We start from the raw sequence: 17,819 nt of genomic DNA on the forward strand, positions 1-17,819 counted from the left end.
GCCTTTCTTCAATCACACCACCCTCAATTCCTCACAGAGTTGTACAATAGTCTCATAACAAGAAGATATGTATGAGTAAAATCTCAGTTGTAGTCATTAGTAACTTATTGCTGTCTCTGTGTCCCTCCCCTCAGCTGTTTGTGGCATCTGTGTTGCTGGAGCCGGAGCTAGGCCTGACCCCGATGCCCTCCCCAGCTCACCAGAGCTACGGGACCATGGCCAGCTCCCAGGACAGAGAGGAGGAGGAGGAGGAGGAGGAGGAGGACCAGGTTGAAACCGTTGAGACAGAGCTCCAGGCGCCCCCAGACCCCTACTACTCAAGACCCCTCATGGACAACCCAGTGGGTAACCAGTGACACCCCCCCCCCCACCCCCACCTCCATGCCTACGCCTGTGATATAAGAGAGTGAAAGATGCCACAATGCTGCATATTTACCTTTTAACCTCAGAATCACATCCAACTGCCTCAGCCCCTCTGACTGGACCATGTTTGTGAGAGACCATTTGGATTGTGTCTTTGGCAGTTCTTTGGAACCCAAGGCTGAAGTAATGTCTTCCCCAGCCCTGTGGCGGGGATGTGGGGGCAGGATGCAAGTGGCCTTCCCTCCCTCGGTGTACAGGAGTCAAAGGGACCACACCACAACATCTCTCAAAGCTGTCATCATAAATGAACCATACGGAGGATACTTCAAACAAAAGTGCTGTCGTTTTCTGACTTACTGCTTTATAGTTTTCTCCCTTTCTTCCCTCTTAGTTGTGTGGAGTGAATGAACTGTTCCACACTGTATGTGACCTGCCTGGGGGTGACTGTGTAGCGAGGAAGGACACTATTTGTGTGCGCCACTGGGACAGGAGTAGGGGTGAATTTCACCAACTCAGTAGGTTTTAACCGATTGACCCTACTAGACAGAATGGTCTTGGCTCTAGGTGATCTGGCTCTGGTGTGGTAGAGCTCTGTGAGGCAGAGGGTTAGGGTTGCGGGTTGTAATCAAGCCATCTGCAGTGAGAGAACAGGACAGACGGAGGGAGGGCAGAGTGGAACTCAGAGCTCTAACACTCCCTATAGAGGAGAAGGCACAAGGAACCCAATGGGACCTGATACTATTGTATTTTTTGTCAAGGTTTTTATTTTTGCTATTCTGTACTTGCCCGTTGTATGTGATATTATTGTGCTGAAGGGCGAGGTGCGGGCTGTGTATTGTTTAATAACAATTTATTTATGGTGCCATCCCATTATTGTTTATAAATATTACCGTGACAAATGTGTGTTCTTATTGGACAAGTCCAGGTACTCCTCCATTTCAAAACAGGATCTCCAATTTACTTAGGTTTTATGTTTTCCATAAAGGTCCGGCAGCAAAAATAGTCATGAAAAAATACGAATCGTACTCTATTGCATCGTGGTTTCAGTAGTCCAAACCAGTCCTCTCCACTGCATGTTGAGAATGCTGTATAAGAGAAAGGATTTGTCTGTACATTGTTATACTCCGTCCACACATCAAACTAAACAGCTTTCTCTAATGCCGCATAAGACTCAGCTGACACAGTCAGTCATACGGTAGCCTTTGCAAGTTTTGTATTGCGAGTGTTTTGCTGCTCGAGGGAGGGGAAGTTTCCTTGCCAAACTGAATGTAAACTGATTGTGGTTTGTAATCGTGCTCTCTTGCTGTGCCTTGAAGAAAGTCTCCCTTTCATCTGACAAACCAGCATGGCCTGAAATATGCTGCATGGACTGAAAACTAAAGACCAGGGAAAAGAGGGAGACAGACTTAAATAAACAAACACACATAGAGTAGCGTATGTACACATTCTGGCCATAGTTCTATCAAACGCCACCCATAACCAGCTATTATCTTACTCCCATCATTTGTGTGAGCAGCCATCTTCCTATGGATAGTTCCCTCAACCAATAGACAAGCAGGGTTTAAATAAGTATTTAAGTATTATGTCAAATTATTATTTTCTGTGTATTTGAGTATTTTCAAATAATGTGGCCAAAGTCAACTACTTCTATTTGAAGTATTTAAAAGTATTTTCAAATAATTTCCTATAAATAGCCTTTTATTTGAAACTATTAAAAATAAAAAATCTAAATAATACCCCTAGGACCAGGTTCAAATGCATGGTATTAAAATATTTGTATTTTTAATACAATTGTCTGTATTTGAGTATTTTCAAATGCATTCCAATACTTTCCAAGTGTATTTAAAAAATACATTCTAATATTCAACTGCTTGTATTTTCATAACAAAAACATCTGAATACCTACTTCAAAATGTCTTTGAAGGTAATTTAAATACCCTAAATAGTATTTGAACCCAGATCTGACAAGTAGTGCGCTCCACAGACCACTGAGCTAATGATGTTGACTCATTATGCACTGAATATATTTGCTAGTCTCAGATGTCTTAGAATGGGTTTTTTCAATGGAATCATTGTGGCTTAAGGTGCCTTGTTGTGGGTGTCACTCTCTCTGTCTTTGCAGTTTCTAACTGCTATATTCTGTGATGATATAGCCAAGCTCTTTGTGATATAATGGAATTTGAAACTTGTTTCTCTGGTGTCTTGGCCCTTCCTAAAATGTTATGATAAGCTGTAGTTATGTTTGTCATTCTGTCATCATGCAGATGTTGTGGTTCTTGGTTTTTCCTGAACCAAAAGAAAGCTACAGAATTTATAGAATAGTACTCCAAAATTAGAACTGTAAAATTGTTCACCTAAGAAATTTCACCCAAAGTTACAGGTCCAGTGTACTTTTTTAGTGCAGTCCTGGGAAGGTTGTCATTTTATAGTAATTGAAGTATATTATTATTTTGTTGTTGTTGTTATTATTATAATAAATAGTGTTTGTTAGAAGTGGTTTTGTGAAACGGACAGAATATTATAGGATAAATCTAGTGTGTCTTATAAAATTGAAGTTATTTGTTTAATTTCAGGAGGAAATAGAATTGTTTTATGAACAAAGGTCCAGCATAACAACAAACGGATCATCCCAAACGAGTCACTATGTTATGTTCACAGTGCAGGCCTAGGCTACCATCGGAGATGTTAATTGTGGAGAGCACCACAGTAAAATCAGTTTGAACAGCACATCAGAGAAACCCTAAACGAAAAAGTCCCTAAACCCACCAAATGTGTGCTATGGATTTTAGCTTTAGTATGTCGTTTCACAGGTCATGAAGTTCATTAAAGGCGTTACTTGGTCAATCCGACGTCTGCATTGCCCGTGCAGCATTTACGGCGATACGGCCTCTGCAGAAGTCAGGGCATTAATACTTCTTGTGCTTCGTGGAGCAACGCAGAGCTGTTGTCAAGGAAGTGAGTTTGTGTTTATATAGGACCTCAGGCCCTCACCTACCGTCAACCAATCATGTCAATGCGGAGCTATACGGAGCTCTCCGCATTCTTACAAAATTTGAGAGGGCACAGCGATGCGGTACAGAGCTCAATTTGGCATCTGCGTGTCCCCGTAGGCTCCGCAATTGCGTCACACAATCCATACTGTGCCTCCAACCACATTTTCAGATCATGCATAAATTGTCTCTTATTCTTTTCCTATAAAAACATGTTCATCAATTAATTTTTTATGGTGGTCACAACGGTTGAGTAAACATCAAAAAGTTGAGTAAAGAAAGCTTGGTTCTTTATGTTCCAATAATGCATGGAGGGAATGTACTTGTAAAACTTGCTGTGATTTGATTCCTAATTAGCTCTGTTGTACCTCTTTGTCATTTGTGCTCATACATCAAATGTTCTTCCCATGGGTGCCCCTGCTCTATTTTGGGGATCCAGTGGTTTTCAACTTTGGCCAAGCTCTTATTTTCATCCTTTACAGGAAACTGGTGTGTCCTTTCTGAAGTACTACTTATAGATTTCTCTGAACCATTTACTTTTGCAGGGAAATAAAGTAAAACAAACATTCTGTCATCTTGATGTAAATGTGTGGCTTGTTTTGTTTTTTTTTGACCTGAGGTTGAGGAACAGCAGGAGAGTGTGTAGCAGTGACCTGAGCTGTTCTGTGTCAAAAGTCTTTGAAGTGCTGTGAGTGCAATTAAAACTGAATCTGTGGCCGCCAGTGCCCCACATCTTGTGCTACAGGGCACAGGCTCCTTTTTCCCTCTCCGTCTGCTGTGGTCTGTAGGGAAGGGGACAGAGTCACAAGTTCAGCAGAAGGCACAGAGCTTCCAGTCAAGGGAAAGCCAAGGGGGACCTGCTGAGAGTTAACTAGGCTTTTATAGTGGCTTTTTATAGGCTGTGGTTTCTCATGCTGTCCATGAGAAAATGTAGCCTACAATTGACAGAGGCTCATTGTCCAAGCACGTTTGCATATTCAGCAATTGTCAAACTATTGTCCTCAAATGTTCTGATTTGTAAAATAATGTATGTGCCATACTAAACATTTGTTGCATCAGAAATGATATTTTACACTTATCTTTTCAAAATCCCCAGTTTTGTCAAAAGGCATTTTAATGGTCAGCCTGTTGGTGCTGAATCAAAGTTGTGTGGGGAATGAATTCAACTGAGTTTCTCTGCTGATCAGATTTGTTCCGCAATGACCATGAATGTGCCTTGCCGGAGAGTTTAATATGACAGACAGAGCCCCAGTCAGAGCTGCAGCGACAGGGTTAAAGCATGCAGGTGCTCACCTCCCTTATGGCCAACTGTTTGGAGCAGTGCTTCTGCATACAAACTAGCCCTGGGACAAGCCTGTGTGCATACTGGAGACCTCATTGGTCCCGTAAGCTTCATGTGGGGATTGTAGGTCGAATGGAGGCAATTAATTGAATGAGGCAGCCTGTTGCCAGAGCAGTGTAGAGGAGGAGAGCTGAGTCTCCAATGCCACTGAATAACATTGCCCTTAGTGCTGTTTAGGACAAATGTGCATCAGCATTCCTAAAATCTACGCTTAGTGCGCTATCAATAATAATTAATTTACAGAGACTTTAAAATGGGGAAGATAAAACCTATTATTCTAATGAGAGAGAGAGAGAGAAAAAAATGCCTGACATTTTCCCCTGTCACCACAGGCAACTGCTTGGAGCATGCTTCTTAGTGAAAGGTGAATTCCTTTGGGTGTGTGGTACAGAGCTTTTTCTCTCTCATCTCAGATGCTCAGAATAAAATGTCTCTACCTCCTACAGCCCACCATATTGTCATTCCCCCACGGCTTATGCTGCCTCCTTATTTCCACATGCAAATTCAGCTTAATCAGTTGCTGTTTTATATTTACATATCTTTAGTTAAAAATGTAAAGAAAGTATAAGCTGCACTTTGTATTTCACCCCCGGATTGCATAAATTTACAGTAGACTTGTAGACGCAGGCTATAGTTGTGAGTGTACTCAGACAGATGATCAGTGTGTTCCAGGCCAGTCAGGGCTTTGAAGGCCAGAGAGGGGGGACACTGTCTTGCTCTCAGATCTTGGAGGAGATCGATGTGAGATCCAGATCGATGTGAGATCCAGTGTGGAGCTGTGAAGGTCTTGGCAGGCAGCGTGTCACAGAAGGTTGAGCTCATTAGAGGAACGTTGTAAGCATGAAATGCTGCTGTCTCCATCTCCGTCTCCAGCTCCCAGAAAAGGTGTCAAGACCTGTTATCTAATGCAGGAGAGCAGTGCCATTAGAGGGTGGCTTCATCTGAGTGTTACCATGGCTTCATACTTCAATTAGAATGTAACCTTTCTAATGTTTAGACTGCAAGTCAGTGGAGAGAGAGATACTACCTTACTGGAACCATGTGCTGTATCCCTGCCTGTACATTTTAGTGGATCAGTCTGTCCCACCAGAGAGAAAAACATAACAAACACTCTGCCAATTGAGACACCTCAAGGTAACTGGGAAGTCAGTTGTAAACTCTAAGGTTTCAACTGAAAATCTTCACGTGTTTATGACATGTTAACAACACTGTAATAAAACTGTCATGAAACGGCACAGACAGAGAAGTGCTTTTCCTCTGGTTGCTAAGGTAAGTGTTGCCGTGCAGCAGTGGTGGAGCAGAGGCGAGCTGGCAGACTCATCAGTGCTCAGCTGCCTCCAGGCTGGATGATCTTAGAGTGCTAACCTGATTAGCCCCAGTCTGCTAGCCCCCTCTACCTCTCTACAGCCCCCTTCTCCTCTGTATCATATCAGCCGCCCACCAGTCAGCACCACTGAGGAGAGTGTCTGCCTTCCTTCCACTTTGGACCCTTGCTTAACTGTTTCCATGACAACATCCAATCCCCCTTCATTCCAAAACACATTGTGTGTCTGTTGTCTTTTCTGCCAGGCTTTTCTCCCTCAAAGTCTCAGGACTGATCCTCCAGCAGCTGTCAGGTATGGTACAATATCCTCAAGTGGCCTCATGGGACAACTGTTGATCACTCTGCAGTACAGATACTTACCTCAGTTCTTCTGTATCCACCCATCTCTTGTGTATACTTTACCTATGGCCAAATCGTCTCTATATCCCTACATTTTGCCCCTGGGTTATACAGCTGCTGCCTCACAAGACCTTTATACCTATAGTGGAGGTGAATGCGCCATAGCAATCCTCAGGACAGCAGATAAGCTCCATGTTATGTGATGAATCGTGTTAAACTAAATGTTTTTCTCAGTTCAATCCCCTGAACTCACACCCCAGCCTCAGTGTTACTCTTTGAGTCACAGTAGGACAGCCAGTGACTAGCATCAATCAACCAAAATCTCAGACAGAGGGGACGATGGAGAGCGCTGCAGAGAGACAGATTTGGGACATGTCAGTTACTGCTTTATCACCAGAGCAGACAGCCAGCTCATGGATGTGACTTTTACAATGATGCAAACAAATTGAATATGCGAATGCGTCGTGGGATAGATTAACCCAATGTGTTGAATGGAGTTCAGGCAATCTGAAACATAACAATTTAGTCCCCATCTCTCTGTCTCTGGTCTCTCTCCCTTTTCCTCACACACACACAAAAAGCTTCTCTTAATACTTAAAAAAATAGATATGTCTGCATTTTAAGGGCAAGAAAGCACATTAGCCATGTAGCGGTTAAGAGTTCTTGGAATCCTGGAGATGTGATGGATGTGACATTTGCATGATTAAGTGGGATGATATTCACTCTGCTCTCTGGTTTTCAGATGAAGTCCCTCTCATCTCTATAGCCACAGGGAAGGGGCCAGCCTGTACACTGATGTTACATAATCCTAAAGAATAGCCAACCGGAGCGAGAGAAATCGTGCATAGTGTGATTGATTACAAACCCTGAACTCAGCATTACTACCATCGCACTGACAAACAAACCAACAAAGTGGAAGAAAAACAATAAACATTGTCATCTTTTTTTCAGTAGTATGTCCACAGAAGATCACCTTTATTTAGTATTAATTGAGTAAGCACACAACACATTACATAAGTGTAGGATGGGGTCCATTTTACGAGCTGTTTGGTTGAGAGAGTATGTATTTGCATTAAGTGTCACATGTTTTTGGTTAAAGGATAGTTATAGGTGAAATCATCACTGTTCAATAGCAGCTGAGTTGATGAGGTAGACATTGAGACACTCATAAACAGAATATCATGTTATTTAAATGTACCAATGCAATTCACACATACACACTAAATAGGCCTACTCTCAGATCATTGAAAATAGAGACATTACCCACAACAATCTGTATAGTGCCATGTATAGATATATTACAAAATGTGTTAAACTCATAGGTCTGGTTTCCTAGACTCAGATTAAGCTTATTCCTGAACTAAAAAGCACTTTCAATGTAGATTCTCTATTGATAATGCTTTTTGATTTAGGAGAAGGGTTAATCTGGTAAGGGAAACTCATTATCCTAGTTGGAAAGTGGGAGAGAGGAACACATCTGAATTAGAGTAGTGCTGCCATGGCCTGAAAAGAATGCTCACAGGTGATTGAAAGGAAAGATAAAGTGAGATCTCCTTTAGAAATGGTAATGTGGTGGTTGTGTATTCAATGCCAACAGACATCCATATGGCAATTATACTGATTGAGGAGAAATGTCTCTCTTACATTTATCATGACTTAAGATATAACAACCACTCAATGTGTGCTGTAAGGATAAAATATCATTCATCAAGACTTAAAATGCCCAAGAGCCTTGTGCTGCAAATCAAAAGGAAAATACATGGATTTTACATATATGTTGTGGGTAATGTAACAGGTTTGAAAAAACGGTGTTTGCAATGGTATATAGTCATTCACATACGTAAAACACTTGAAAATACAAAAATACATTTTATAAAAGTAATCTCAGACTAAAGCAATATTCACCACATATCAGCAGCTTGGATATACAGTAGTGTAGTGTTATTATCAAATACTTGGTGTATTATAGCTAATTTGGCATTGTGACTTTCAATGTACAGGTAGATAACAACTGATGCACACTGTATAGAAACATATAGGTAAATGTGTTCATAGCAGCAAAAAGGATGTACACATCTCTAACTATCATCTCTATCATCTCTAACTATAATCTGTAACTATCATCGCTTACTATTTCAGGTAGGATGTAGTGAAACTTGTTTATCAATAAATGCTTTAGGGTTGTCCACAGAAAGATACTCCAAGCTCCAAAAGCACTTAACTTTGCAGTACTATGAGCAGAATAGGGAAGAAAAAATGTATTAATAAATCCTGGCTTTGTCAATTACCTACTGGGTCCAAAAAGCCAAAGTAGCCTACTAATGTATTTGTGGCCTGTTTACAACATATGATAGCAGTATTTACAATATATAGATACAGTATGTGGTCCCACACCACTTTACATTTACAATTAGTGAAAACTGATTGAGCCTAAGCTAAGTCAAGCCCAAAGACCTTCAAGCAAATAATCTACTGTTGAGTTCCATTACATCAATTAGCTAGAACTCAAGAGAAGAGAATAACCGTTTATTTTAGAGTAAGTAACAGTCAGTTGAAGCCTATTGAAATATTATGATAGGAGAGGAGAGTGCCATATACACATTTCAGACAAAGGTGCACATGGACACCCTAACAGTCATAGAGATCACATAGAAAAGCTTTAGAATACATTAACAGTTCTTGTCATTTTCTATTTACCATCGTCAAAAGTTATTTGTTTGTTAATAATATCAATGGCTTTAAGAATTAAGTTCACCTCTAAGGGTTGTTACACTCCAGGTCATGGACACACACAAAGAAAGGAGAGCACTAGTATGTGCCATTATCAGATCCCTAACCTAACTCAAAGATATAGAGATAGAATCGTGATAATCACTCTATACAATAATCTTGTACTTTTGTGATCAATGTTTCTATATCACTGGTTTGATTTGGGAGAGGGCCCATATCATAGCTTCCCATTCCGGCTACAGTAATGATCACAGTAGGGATAGTAATGCCAAGTAATACAGCCAATACAGCCAGTGTTTGACAATTGTATGACTCTTTAAGATACATCACGAAAACCACCACAATCATTGTTATTATTTGAGTAGATACATCAAGCCATTATTTACAAAGCAATTTCAGTTATTACATTAATTTAACCCTATGCTTCCTCAAGCTGCAGACTTAGAGCATGTCCAAAGATGGTTGACCCATAACATCCCCACAACGTTATAGCAGCACTCTCTGGCAGCTACAACATCCATAGCAAAAACAGTTAACTCTGTGAACATCAGGTGATTCAACCATTATTTGTTGTGTCAAGTGTGATAACACCATTCGTTCACCATATACAGCAATCAACCCTTTATGCTGTGAGTTATACAACCTTACTCCATAGCAACCATGTAGGGGATTAGACAGCAACTGGTAGCAGACCCCAGCGTATGTTTCAGTCAGTCTTGTGTTCCCCATTCTTGGCCCACCCTCTGCTCATGGCTGCCACTACGATGGTGTACATGTTGAGCCAGGCCTGACGCAGCGGGGCTGTGTACCCCTGACCCAGACTACACTGCAACATGTAGAGAAGGGACTCCCCCACCACCTGCAACATACAAATATTATGAATATTGGCATAGATTGATAAATTGTTGCAAGTTTTGTTTCTTAAAAGTAGTATAGTGTACACAGTATGACAGTAATGTATTACAGTGAGTGATCAGAGTAACAGTAGTCTTACAACGAAGGACTGGGTGTTAACCCCGACTGCCTGGTGCTTCTTCCCCAGGTTGAGCAGAAAATCCTCCAAGGTATGGAGGTTGTCCAGGTGACTGACTGCTGCATCAATCACCAGCATTACCTGGACACATAAGCACACACAAACACGCGCAAGAATGTATGCACATCCACGTATACACACACACACACAAAGAAACGTGCACATACACCAACATGCAGCAAGAAGTTAGACATTGCCGTGGATTTGTTTCCAAGAATTAGCCATTTAACTGTCAGTTTTAACAGTGATGGGCTGCACAGGGTTACCTTTGTGACATGGTCCAGGAACTCAGGGCTGGAGAGGCAGTCTTCTGGGGTGCCACAGTTTGTGTTGTAGTGGAATAGATTGAGGAGTGCAGGCTCTAGTTCAAACAGTCTGCACAGACACAAAACACAATACAATACAGTACTGTAGGTGCAGATAGATACACGTAGTTGTAAGTCAGACAATAGATATGATTTTAATGTCTGGTGTAAGAAAATAGGACTGTCGGTAACAGTTCTTCTCTAGCGTCTGTTTTAGTAGCAGCAGTTCCAAAATAAAGACTATTGCAGCCAGTCGCCAAGCAACAAGTCAAGCCTCCAGTCCCGGTATAGGGAGTGTACGATGCAGTATCTGTGTTGGTTAAGTGTATTTCTCTATCCAAGTACTGTTTACTATGGGGACTACATTATTTACAGTATATTTGCACTATGCTGGCATATTTGCACTGTATACAACTGCAAATTTTAGTGAATGGTTAGGTTTCAGTAAACTTTCTTACAAAACAAAATGCTGCGGATATCAACAAACACATGCAGTAAAGACTGATATACTAATCACCATGAAATCTTCATGGAGGAACACATGCAACTTCTCCTAACTCCTTTATTCCATCCATCTCTAACTGCTCAAATAAAAAGCTTTAGCTCAGAACTGTACCTGGAGAACATGATGACTCCGTGTGGAACTTTGTTCTTGCCAAGACTCTCCCAGCTGACTCGGATCAGCTCCTTGTCTTTCTCCGTCAGCTTCTCCATGCCCAGGGTCGCTCAATGTGAGGACTAGTTCTCGTTGTAGGAATACGCCAACCTCTTTGCAGGATCAGAGGAAAAGCCTCCGGTCTGGACAACCCATTACACTGTTGTAGACACGGCTTGGGAATCCTCTGACGACCCACCTGGAAACTAAGTGTAAGTACAAGAGGGAAGACATAACATATTAAAACCAAAACAATAGAAAGAGGAACTTATGATCGTTGTATGTGTGCAAATCCCAGCATACCTTGGTTGTGAGACTCTTTTCTCCTCACACGCTACCTGTCTGTGCCAGGCTGTGGAGTCTGTGTGTGTGTGTGTGTGTATTTGTGTGTGTGTGGAGAGCTGCTTTGGCTGGCACCCTTGTGCACTTACTTGCTCTCTTGCTCACGGTGCATTCAGAGAGAGACAACTCATCCGCCGCTCTTATCTGTCACACTGATTGCTGTCTCTGTCCCTCCCCCTTTCTCTCTCCCACTATGCTCTCTCTCCAGCGCTGTGGATTTGTTCACGCCACTGAAGAAGGAGAGAGTTCTCTCTTTTTCTCATTTGAGGATGTGATGAGCTACAGCTCCTCCTGCAGGTGAACCATGGGCTGTCAAAAACATCAACCTCCTCACAAATAAACAAATATAGGACACACCTTGACTTGCACTGTCAACTCCAGAGGAGGCTGGTGTGAGGAGCTATAGGAGGATGGGCTCATTGTAATGGATGGAATGGAATAAATGGAATGGAGTCAAACATGTGGTTTCCATATATTTGATGTGTTTGATACCTTTCCATTAATTCCATTTCAGCCGTTACAATGAGCCCATCCTCCTATAGCTCCTCCCACCAGCCTCCAATGGTCACCTCATATAAGGTTAGAGGGCAATGAACTAATGGGGGATAAGTATACAGTTAATAATAAGCATGATGTTGCGTAATGGGATATTTCAGAGCCCAATTGGGGGCCGAAATTAACCTTTTGGAGTTGCTCTTTAACCTTGCTATGAATCTTTCTACCATCAGATAGTTTTATGCCCAAAAACTACACTGAATGAAACTCTGTAGTGCTTCAACCACAGACACTTGATCTGGAGCAATTGAATAATGAAATGTGTGGGAATTTTTATATTGTAGCTGAAGTAATAGCAGACCTGAGGGCTCCACCTTCGCAAAAGTATATGGTTATTGTTTAACTGCTTGGAGAGGCGTCTTCTCAGACACTCAGATGACCAAGTCTGGTGGACAAACTTACAGCATGTCATTACCCCACATAAGAGATGGGGTTTTTTCTCAGCCATGCTATTGCCTGTTTTATTGGAATGTTTGCTCAACCGTTTCATTACATAGGTTTTTGCCCACACCTTTAAAGTTAGGATGCAATTAAACAGCATTGCCCTACTATTCTCTGGGCCAGAGAGGTGATAGTGTTGTATTCCATATGATATTATGCTGTTAGCCATGGCATTCTATCTGTTTATAGTAACTTCTGTATGGAATACCCAAGATGGTACAAAGCAGTCTCCTGCTGGACCACTGTGAGGGTGTAAGGAGGGGAAACATGGTTTCCATGACAACCTCACTGGAGCCCTTGAACCTCTGAAATGTGATGTTTGAGCTCTCATGAAGGTGACTGTATCTATCATTCAAGCGTCTCCAACCGATGTGAACCTTACAGCTGGTTTGATTGATGGGATTTCAGCCCTACTGTACAGTGTAAAATATCACTTAAGGTCACTCAATGACTTCCATAGCAGTCTTTTTCTGAATACAGACAAAAATTTGAGGTGGGACTTCACATCATGGTTCTGTGACCCTCCAAATGACCATATGAGCTGGTCTCTGTAAGGAGGGGAAATGTGATGTCACTCACCACCTTCCGGAGACATTTGAAACCCCACCTCTTTAAGGAATACCTGGGATAGGATAAAGTAATCCTTCTACCCCCCCCCCAAAAAAATTGTAAAGTGGTTATCCCACTGGCTATAGGGTGAACGCACCAATTTGTGAGTCGCTCTGGATAAGAGCGTCTGCTAAATGACGTAAATGTGCCCTTGAGCAAGGCACTTAACCCTAATTGCTCCTGTAAGTCGCTCTGGATAAGAGCGTCTGCTAAATGACTAAAATGTAAAATGTAAAATGATGTAAATGTAAAATGTAAAAATGTCTCCAAGGAGGCAGCAAGGTATGGCTCTGGAATGGGTACTTTCTATCCGGGATCCTTGGGACGTCACTACCCCATTGAAGTTGACATTTAAAATGGTTATGGTAAGGGTTAAGGTTAGGGTTAAGGTTTAGAGTAGGGATGTCCCTAGGATTCCGGATAGCACTAAGCCTCTAGAATGGTGGTCTGCTGCCAGCTACAGTGTCTAGGGATCTGCTATCAGCTTCTTTGAGTGTGTTTCAGCAGCCAACTTAACAATTATATAAAGTAATGTACATACATATTCAGATGTTTCCATCTGGTTAGCAAAATCCCATAAATTCTTGCCAGTAAACTGCTTCAGCTCACAGCGGAGGCCAGTATTAAACCCCATTTGATGTGGAAATGGGCACAGAGCAGTGCACTGACATGCCCTTTGTGATGGCAGATGAATGGCTAGACCTATTTGCTTAACTGGCACTGTGGCTCTTGAAATAGCGAGAGACTTTAACCAAAGCATCAGAGAAATGTCCATTTCAGATGTTTCCTGTCCTTATAGGACCCGTCCATTGGCAAAATATTTATGGGCTTGCATGACAGATTTAATACCGTACTATAATATCACTTAAATCACTGTCAGCACTTTGATTTCTCAGTGAGGGATGATATACTAACTACACTAGGACCATTCAGAATCTGTAGCATTGTACTGTAGGCCTATGTTTTGTTTTTAAACTGTTTTTTCCATCTGGTTACCAAATATCTGTTCTCCTTTGTAATGCCACGCGTATCCCGGCGAAATTAATTTCATAAAACCAAACAAGCCTTTGATATTCAGTTTTAATAAGGTTGAAATATTATGCAGCCATACATTTAATATTACATAATACCCTGCCATTGTAAAATTCAAAATTACTTATAAATATATAGTTCTATAAACCTTTATTCATTTTCTCACATTTGCTCCATTTAATATCAATTTAAAAGCTCCATAGGCCATATATCCCTGTTTAGAAATGTTATAATTCATAACATAACATGTCAGACAGTCAAAGACTAGATCAACATAGTTAAACTAGACTATAATTATTTTTGAACATAGTGCTCTTTGAAACAGAATAGCTATATGGAGTTCCATGCCGGGTCTACCTTTTTGATCATACATTTTTTTCCACTCTGGTTTTCACGCTCTCTTCCTCTACCTCTTCAATTGTCTCCCAGACGTCTATGTTTCCATTCCTAAATCAGACATGTCAGGTTAGAAAATGTCTATATTGTAATTACATCAACGTTTTGCTTGGCTGCAGTATTTGTCATCTCTTTACTAAATACTTTATTACAGTCTCCCAGTATTATGTAATGCAACATTGTAATGTATATATGACTAAACCACATAGCGTCCTTGGATTTCCAGCTGCAGTGGTATTCCTAGTGGTATTACATATTGTATGAATAAAACTAACAGTTAGTGGGTAGACACTCTGCTACACACCCTTGTTGTCACTGTAGGTACCTTTTCTCCATGTCACTCTCAACACTTCGGTCATCACAATCGTCATCGTCATCAGATTTGAAGATCGGTGTCGTTTCAAACTCTTCTCCCTTTGTTTTGACAAACTGCTCATTCAAACCAGCTTCCCTCAGCTTGTCTCTGTATAGTCGCTCTGCGTCAGCCTTGGCGTTTTTCTAGAGCAATTCCATCAAAAACAATGGAATAGAGAATGGGCATGACAGTTAAAAACACAACAGTTAACAGTTCAAAGGCTCTTCTTAAGTGCTTGCAATTCCAGAAATGTAGTTTCCAGGTCATTGCAAGCCCATACTTTACCTGTGACACCTGTTCAAACAGGTAAGGACGGACAGTGACTCTGGCCTTCATATCCTGTAGCTCCTTCTTATACTCTCTAGTCCTTTGTTGGTCGGACTCCCTACAGAGCCACAGACACATTAAGTAAATAAATACAGTACAACTCTTTAATCAGGCTGTTCTTTTCAGTTTTCATCTAAGGAATTTCCATGTACTCACCGGTGCTGTTTCAGATTCTCATGGTACACCTCTTTCAGGCTGCAGTGAGGTTCCATGACCTTGGCACGGACAGCCACTGTCTTCTTCATGGCCTGAGACCTCATCCTGTGTTTCCTCATAAACTCTGCACTCCCTCTGCTCCACAGAACTTCTGATGGACCAGAGGACAGAGAGAGTAATATTAATCTTTACTGTGATCTGTGCAAATGAAAGAGACTCATCTAATAATGAAGTTCACAGTTCCCTCTTACCTAATTGCCATACAGCGTTTCCTTGCTGCATCTGTAATGTAGGTGGGACGCGTATCTGTAGACAGCGATGTTAAACCACCAAAGGAATTGTTTCTCTTCAAAAAGGCACTGACTGTGGGTTCCTGAGAACAAAAATAACCTGAGGAAACAAAACAATGCCAAAGTAACAAAAAGCTCTTTCATTTCCATACTGAACTAAGTTATATTTGCAGAGTTCTACAGTAAGCTCACTTGTTATTTTTCAGAGCTGCTCCTGCTTGGTCTTGAGGGCAGGGTTGACGTCCGCAGGTGGAAGGGCTGACACTTTCCTCTCTACCCTTCTCAGGGCTTCCCTGTGGAAAGCCTTGTGCAGCCTATCAAAGTCAGGGACCTGGGAGGTGGTCTTGGGCTGGAAGGTAGGCTTCTGATCCAGGAAGGCCAGGACCTCCTTCTTAGTGCACTGGGAGCTGTGAGGTTCAGGGTTCTCAGTATGAGTTTGGTTCTCTATAGGTGCTGTGTGTGTGTCTCCTGGGCCCTCAGCTGGGTGCGTATCTTCCTGCGCAGCTCCTCCTCTACAGAGCATACAGAATTCAGTGAGAAAAAAACTAGATTTAGAGAGGATAATAATACATTTATAACACCATTTCCTGTACCTAAGCACTATCTCTAGAGATATTATTTTAGGCAACGCACCTTTAAAATGCTCAGAGACTGCAGGGTCATTGATTGCTTTAGGTATTGGTTTCCTGACATTTGTGGCCTTGGGTTTTTGAGTCTGTGCCACCGTGCTTATCATTTGCATCAGCTTCTCTCTCTTTTTCTCATCTCTCTCCAGGAAGCTGAATGGCTTCTGCATGGAGAGCAGGAAGTCCCTCCTCTGTTCATGGCCTTCCTTCCTCTCCCTCTGTCGCACCTGCATCATCTCATCATAGAGGGGCAAACACATATGGACAGGCACAGGAACTGCATGGAACTTCCTCTGACACTCCACCTCCTCTTTTCTCCTCTTTACTTAGTTGGAGCTGCTCTGTTTCTGTTGGTCTTTGGTGCTGAAGTTGCTGTGATCCTGTCTGTGTAACAGTTGTGATGGATGCCCAGGCTGCAGAGGATGTGATAGACCTGTTGGGAGGTCCTGGAGGTAGACCTCTTACCTGAGGTCAGGTCAGACATGGAACTGGATCTCCTTGGTCCCCTGCATTTTAAAATGTTTATGTAACATAGAACAATAGGGTCAACCTTCATTAGTAATTGTGTTTACAATTTATTAACATCATTGGGTGATGGTGGTCCTCTGTAGCTCAGTTGGTAGAGTATGACTCTTGCAACGCCAGGATAGTGGGTTTGATTCCCGGGACCACTCATACGTAATAAAATGTTTGCACGCATGACTGTTAGTCGCTTTGGATGAAAGTGTCTGCTAAATGGCAAATACTATATTATTATCTACCTAGAGCTGAATAACTTGTCCAGTTGTCTGTCAGTACTAGACCTCCTGTCGACGCCTGCTGACAGCATAGAGTTCTGCTGGATCCTTTTCTCCAGGCCCACTCTCTGTCTCCTCTCTGTCTCCTGCAGCTGCTGCTTGTGGGCCTCCTTCATTGCTTGCAGCTGGCGTTGGAGCAGCAGCTCTGATCTCAGGCCATCCTCCAGGAAAGCCTGCAGGTCTAACATGTTCCTCTGCTCCTGCATCCTAGCAGCAGTGTGCCCTCCTGAACCTGACATTAACCAAACAGCTATGAAAAGGGGAAGACATTTTGATTGATATTCCAAAAACACTTCTTCCAGAAACACCTCTCACAGTGAGAAAAACCCAGCTATTTTTATTTTCCACAGAACTGACAAATATCAGGAAAAGTTATCTGAACTCCAGCAGCACATGATGTGAGCATACGCAATGGTTGCCCTAGCAACCAAACTGCTTCTCCTAACATTAGCAGAGGTATTCTTATGTCTATGGTGTTAACATAGTACAGTACATGCTAAACTGCTGTTTTAGGGCAGCAAAATAGTATTGTTTCACATTGCATAACTACAATCAATTATGAGATGAAAATATAATGGAATGTTGAAAAATAGACATTAGAAAATAACCTGATGCTCGTGCACGATAGAACTACAGCAGGTTTATTCCAGCGCAACATTCTTATCCCTCTCTTCCTGCTTCACAGTAAAGACAATCATATATCGACATCATGTATCGACACACACTGCTACAATGTTATAAACTTCGAATCACTGGATAATGTTTAGCAAAACCAAGATATTTGACTCCACCCCCTGCAGCCCTCTAATGTT

At 41.8% G+C, this 17,819-nt stretch overlaps 3 protein-coding genes across 6 annotated transcripts in view; 1 reads left to right on the forward strand and 2 right to left on the reverse strand.

Moving 5' to 3' along the window:
- The window catches only part of LOC121539299 (calcium permeable stress-gated cation channel 1-like), a 40,548-nt gene extending 36,615 nt beyond the window's left edge, over positions 1-3,933 (forward strand). For all 3 annotated transcript variants that reach the window (XM_045207484.1, XM_045207485.1, XM_045207486.1), the window contains one exon: positions 135-3,933. In XM_045207484.1, the coding sequence (XP_045063419.1) occupies positions 135-356 (222 nt within the window). In that variant the 3' untranslated portion in view covers positions 357-3,933. The remainder of the gene's footprint in view (positions 1-134) is intronic.
- Positions 3,934-7,306: 3,373 nt separating this feature from the next.
- Positions 7,307-11,639, reverse strand: LOC121539298 (neuroglobin-1). Of its 2 annotated transcripts, none has more exons than XM_041847686.2 (5): positions 11,513-11,639; positions 11,043-11,287; positions 10,388-10,496; positions 10,083-10,202; positions 7,307-9,947 (listed from the first exon to the last, which is right to left on the reverse strand). In XM_041847686.2, the coding sequence occupies exons 2-5, from the start codon at positions 11,138-11,140 to the stop codon at positions 9,795-9,797; spliced, it is 480 nt and encodes a 159-aa protein (XP_041703620.1). In that variant the 5' UTR covers positions 11,141-11,287; positions 11,513-11,639; the 3' UTR covers positions 7,307-9,794. The 2 variants fall into 2 exon arrangements, with proteins under 2 accessions (XP_041703620.1, XP_041703619.1); XM_041847685.2 differs by having other exon boundaries at positions 11,385-11,639.
- Positions 11,640-14,126: 2,487 nt separating this feature from the next.
- Positions 14,127-17,718, reverse strand: LOC121538811 (protein FAM161B-like). Its single transcript, XM_041846978.2, has 9 exons — positions 17,616-17,718; positions 16,972-17,257; positions 16,218-16,716; positions 15,777-16,096; positions 15,546-15,684; positions 15,295-15,445; positions 15,097-15,196; positions 14,782-14,954; positions 14,127-14,507 (listed from the first exon to the last, which is right to left on the reverse strand). The coding sequence occupies exons 5-9, from the start codon at positions 15,574-15,576 to the stop codon at positions 14,426-14,428; spliced, it is 537 nt and encodes a 178-aa protein (XP_041702912.2). The 5' UTR covers positions 15,577-15,684; positions 15,777-16,096; positions 16,218-16,716; positions 16,972-17,257; positions 17,616-17,718; the 3' UTR covers positions 14,127-14,425.
- Between the last annotated feature and the right edge of the window lie 101 nt (positions 17,719-17,819).

Source organism: Coregonus clupeaformis, chromosome 25 (genome assembly GCF_020615455.1).
Source record: "Coregonus clupeaformis isolate EN_2021a chromosome 25, ASM2061545v1, whole genome shotgun sequence".
Lineage (NCBI taxonomy): Eukaryota > Metazoa > Chordata > Actinopteri > Salmoniformes > Salmonidae > Coregonus > Coregonus clupeaformis.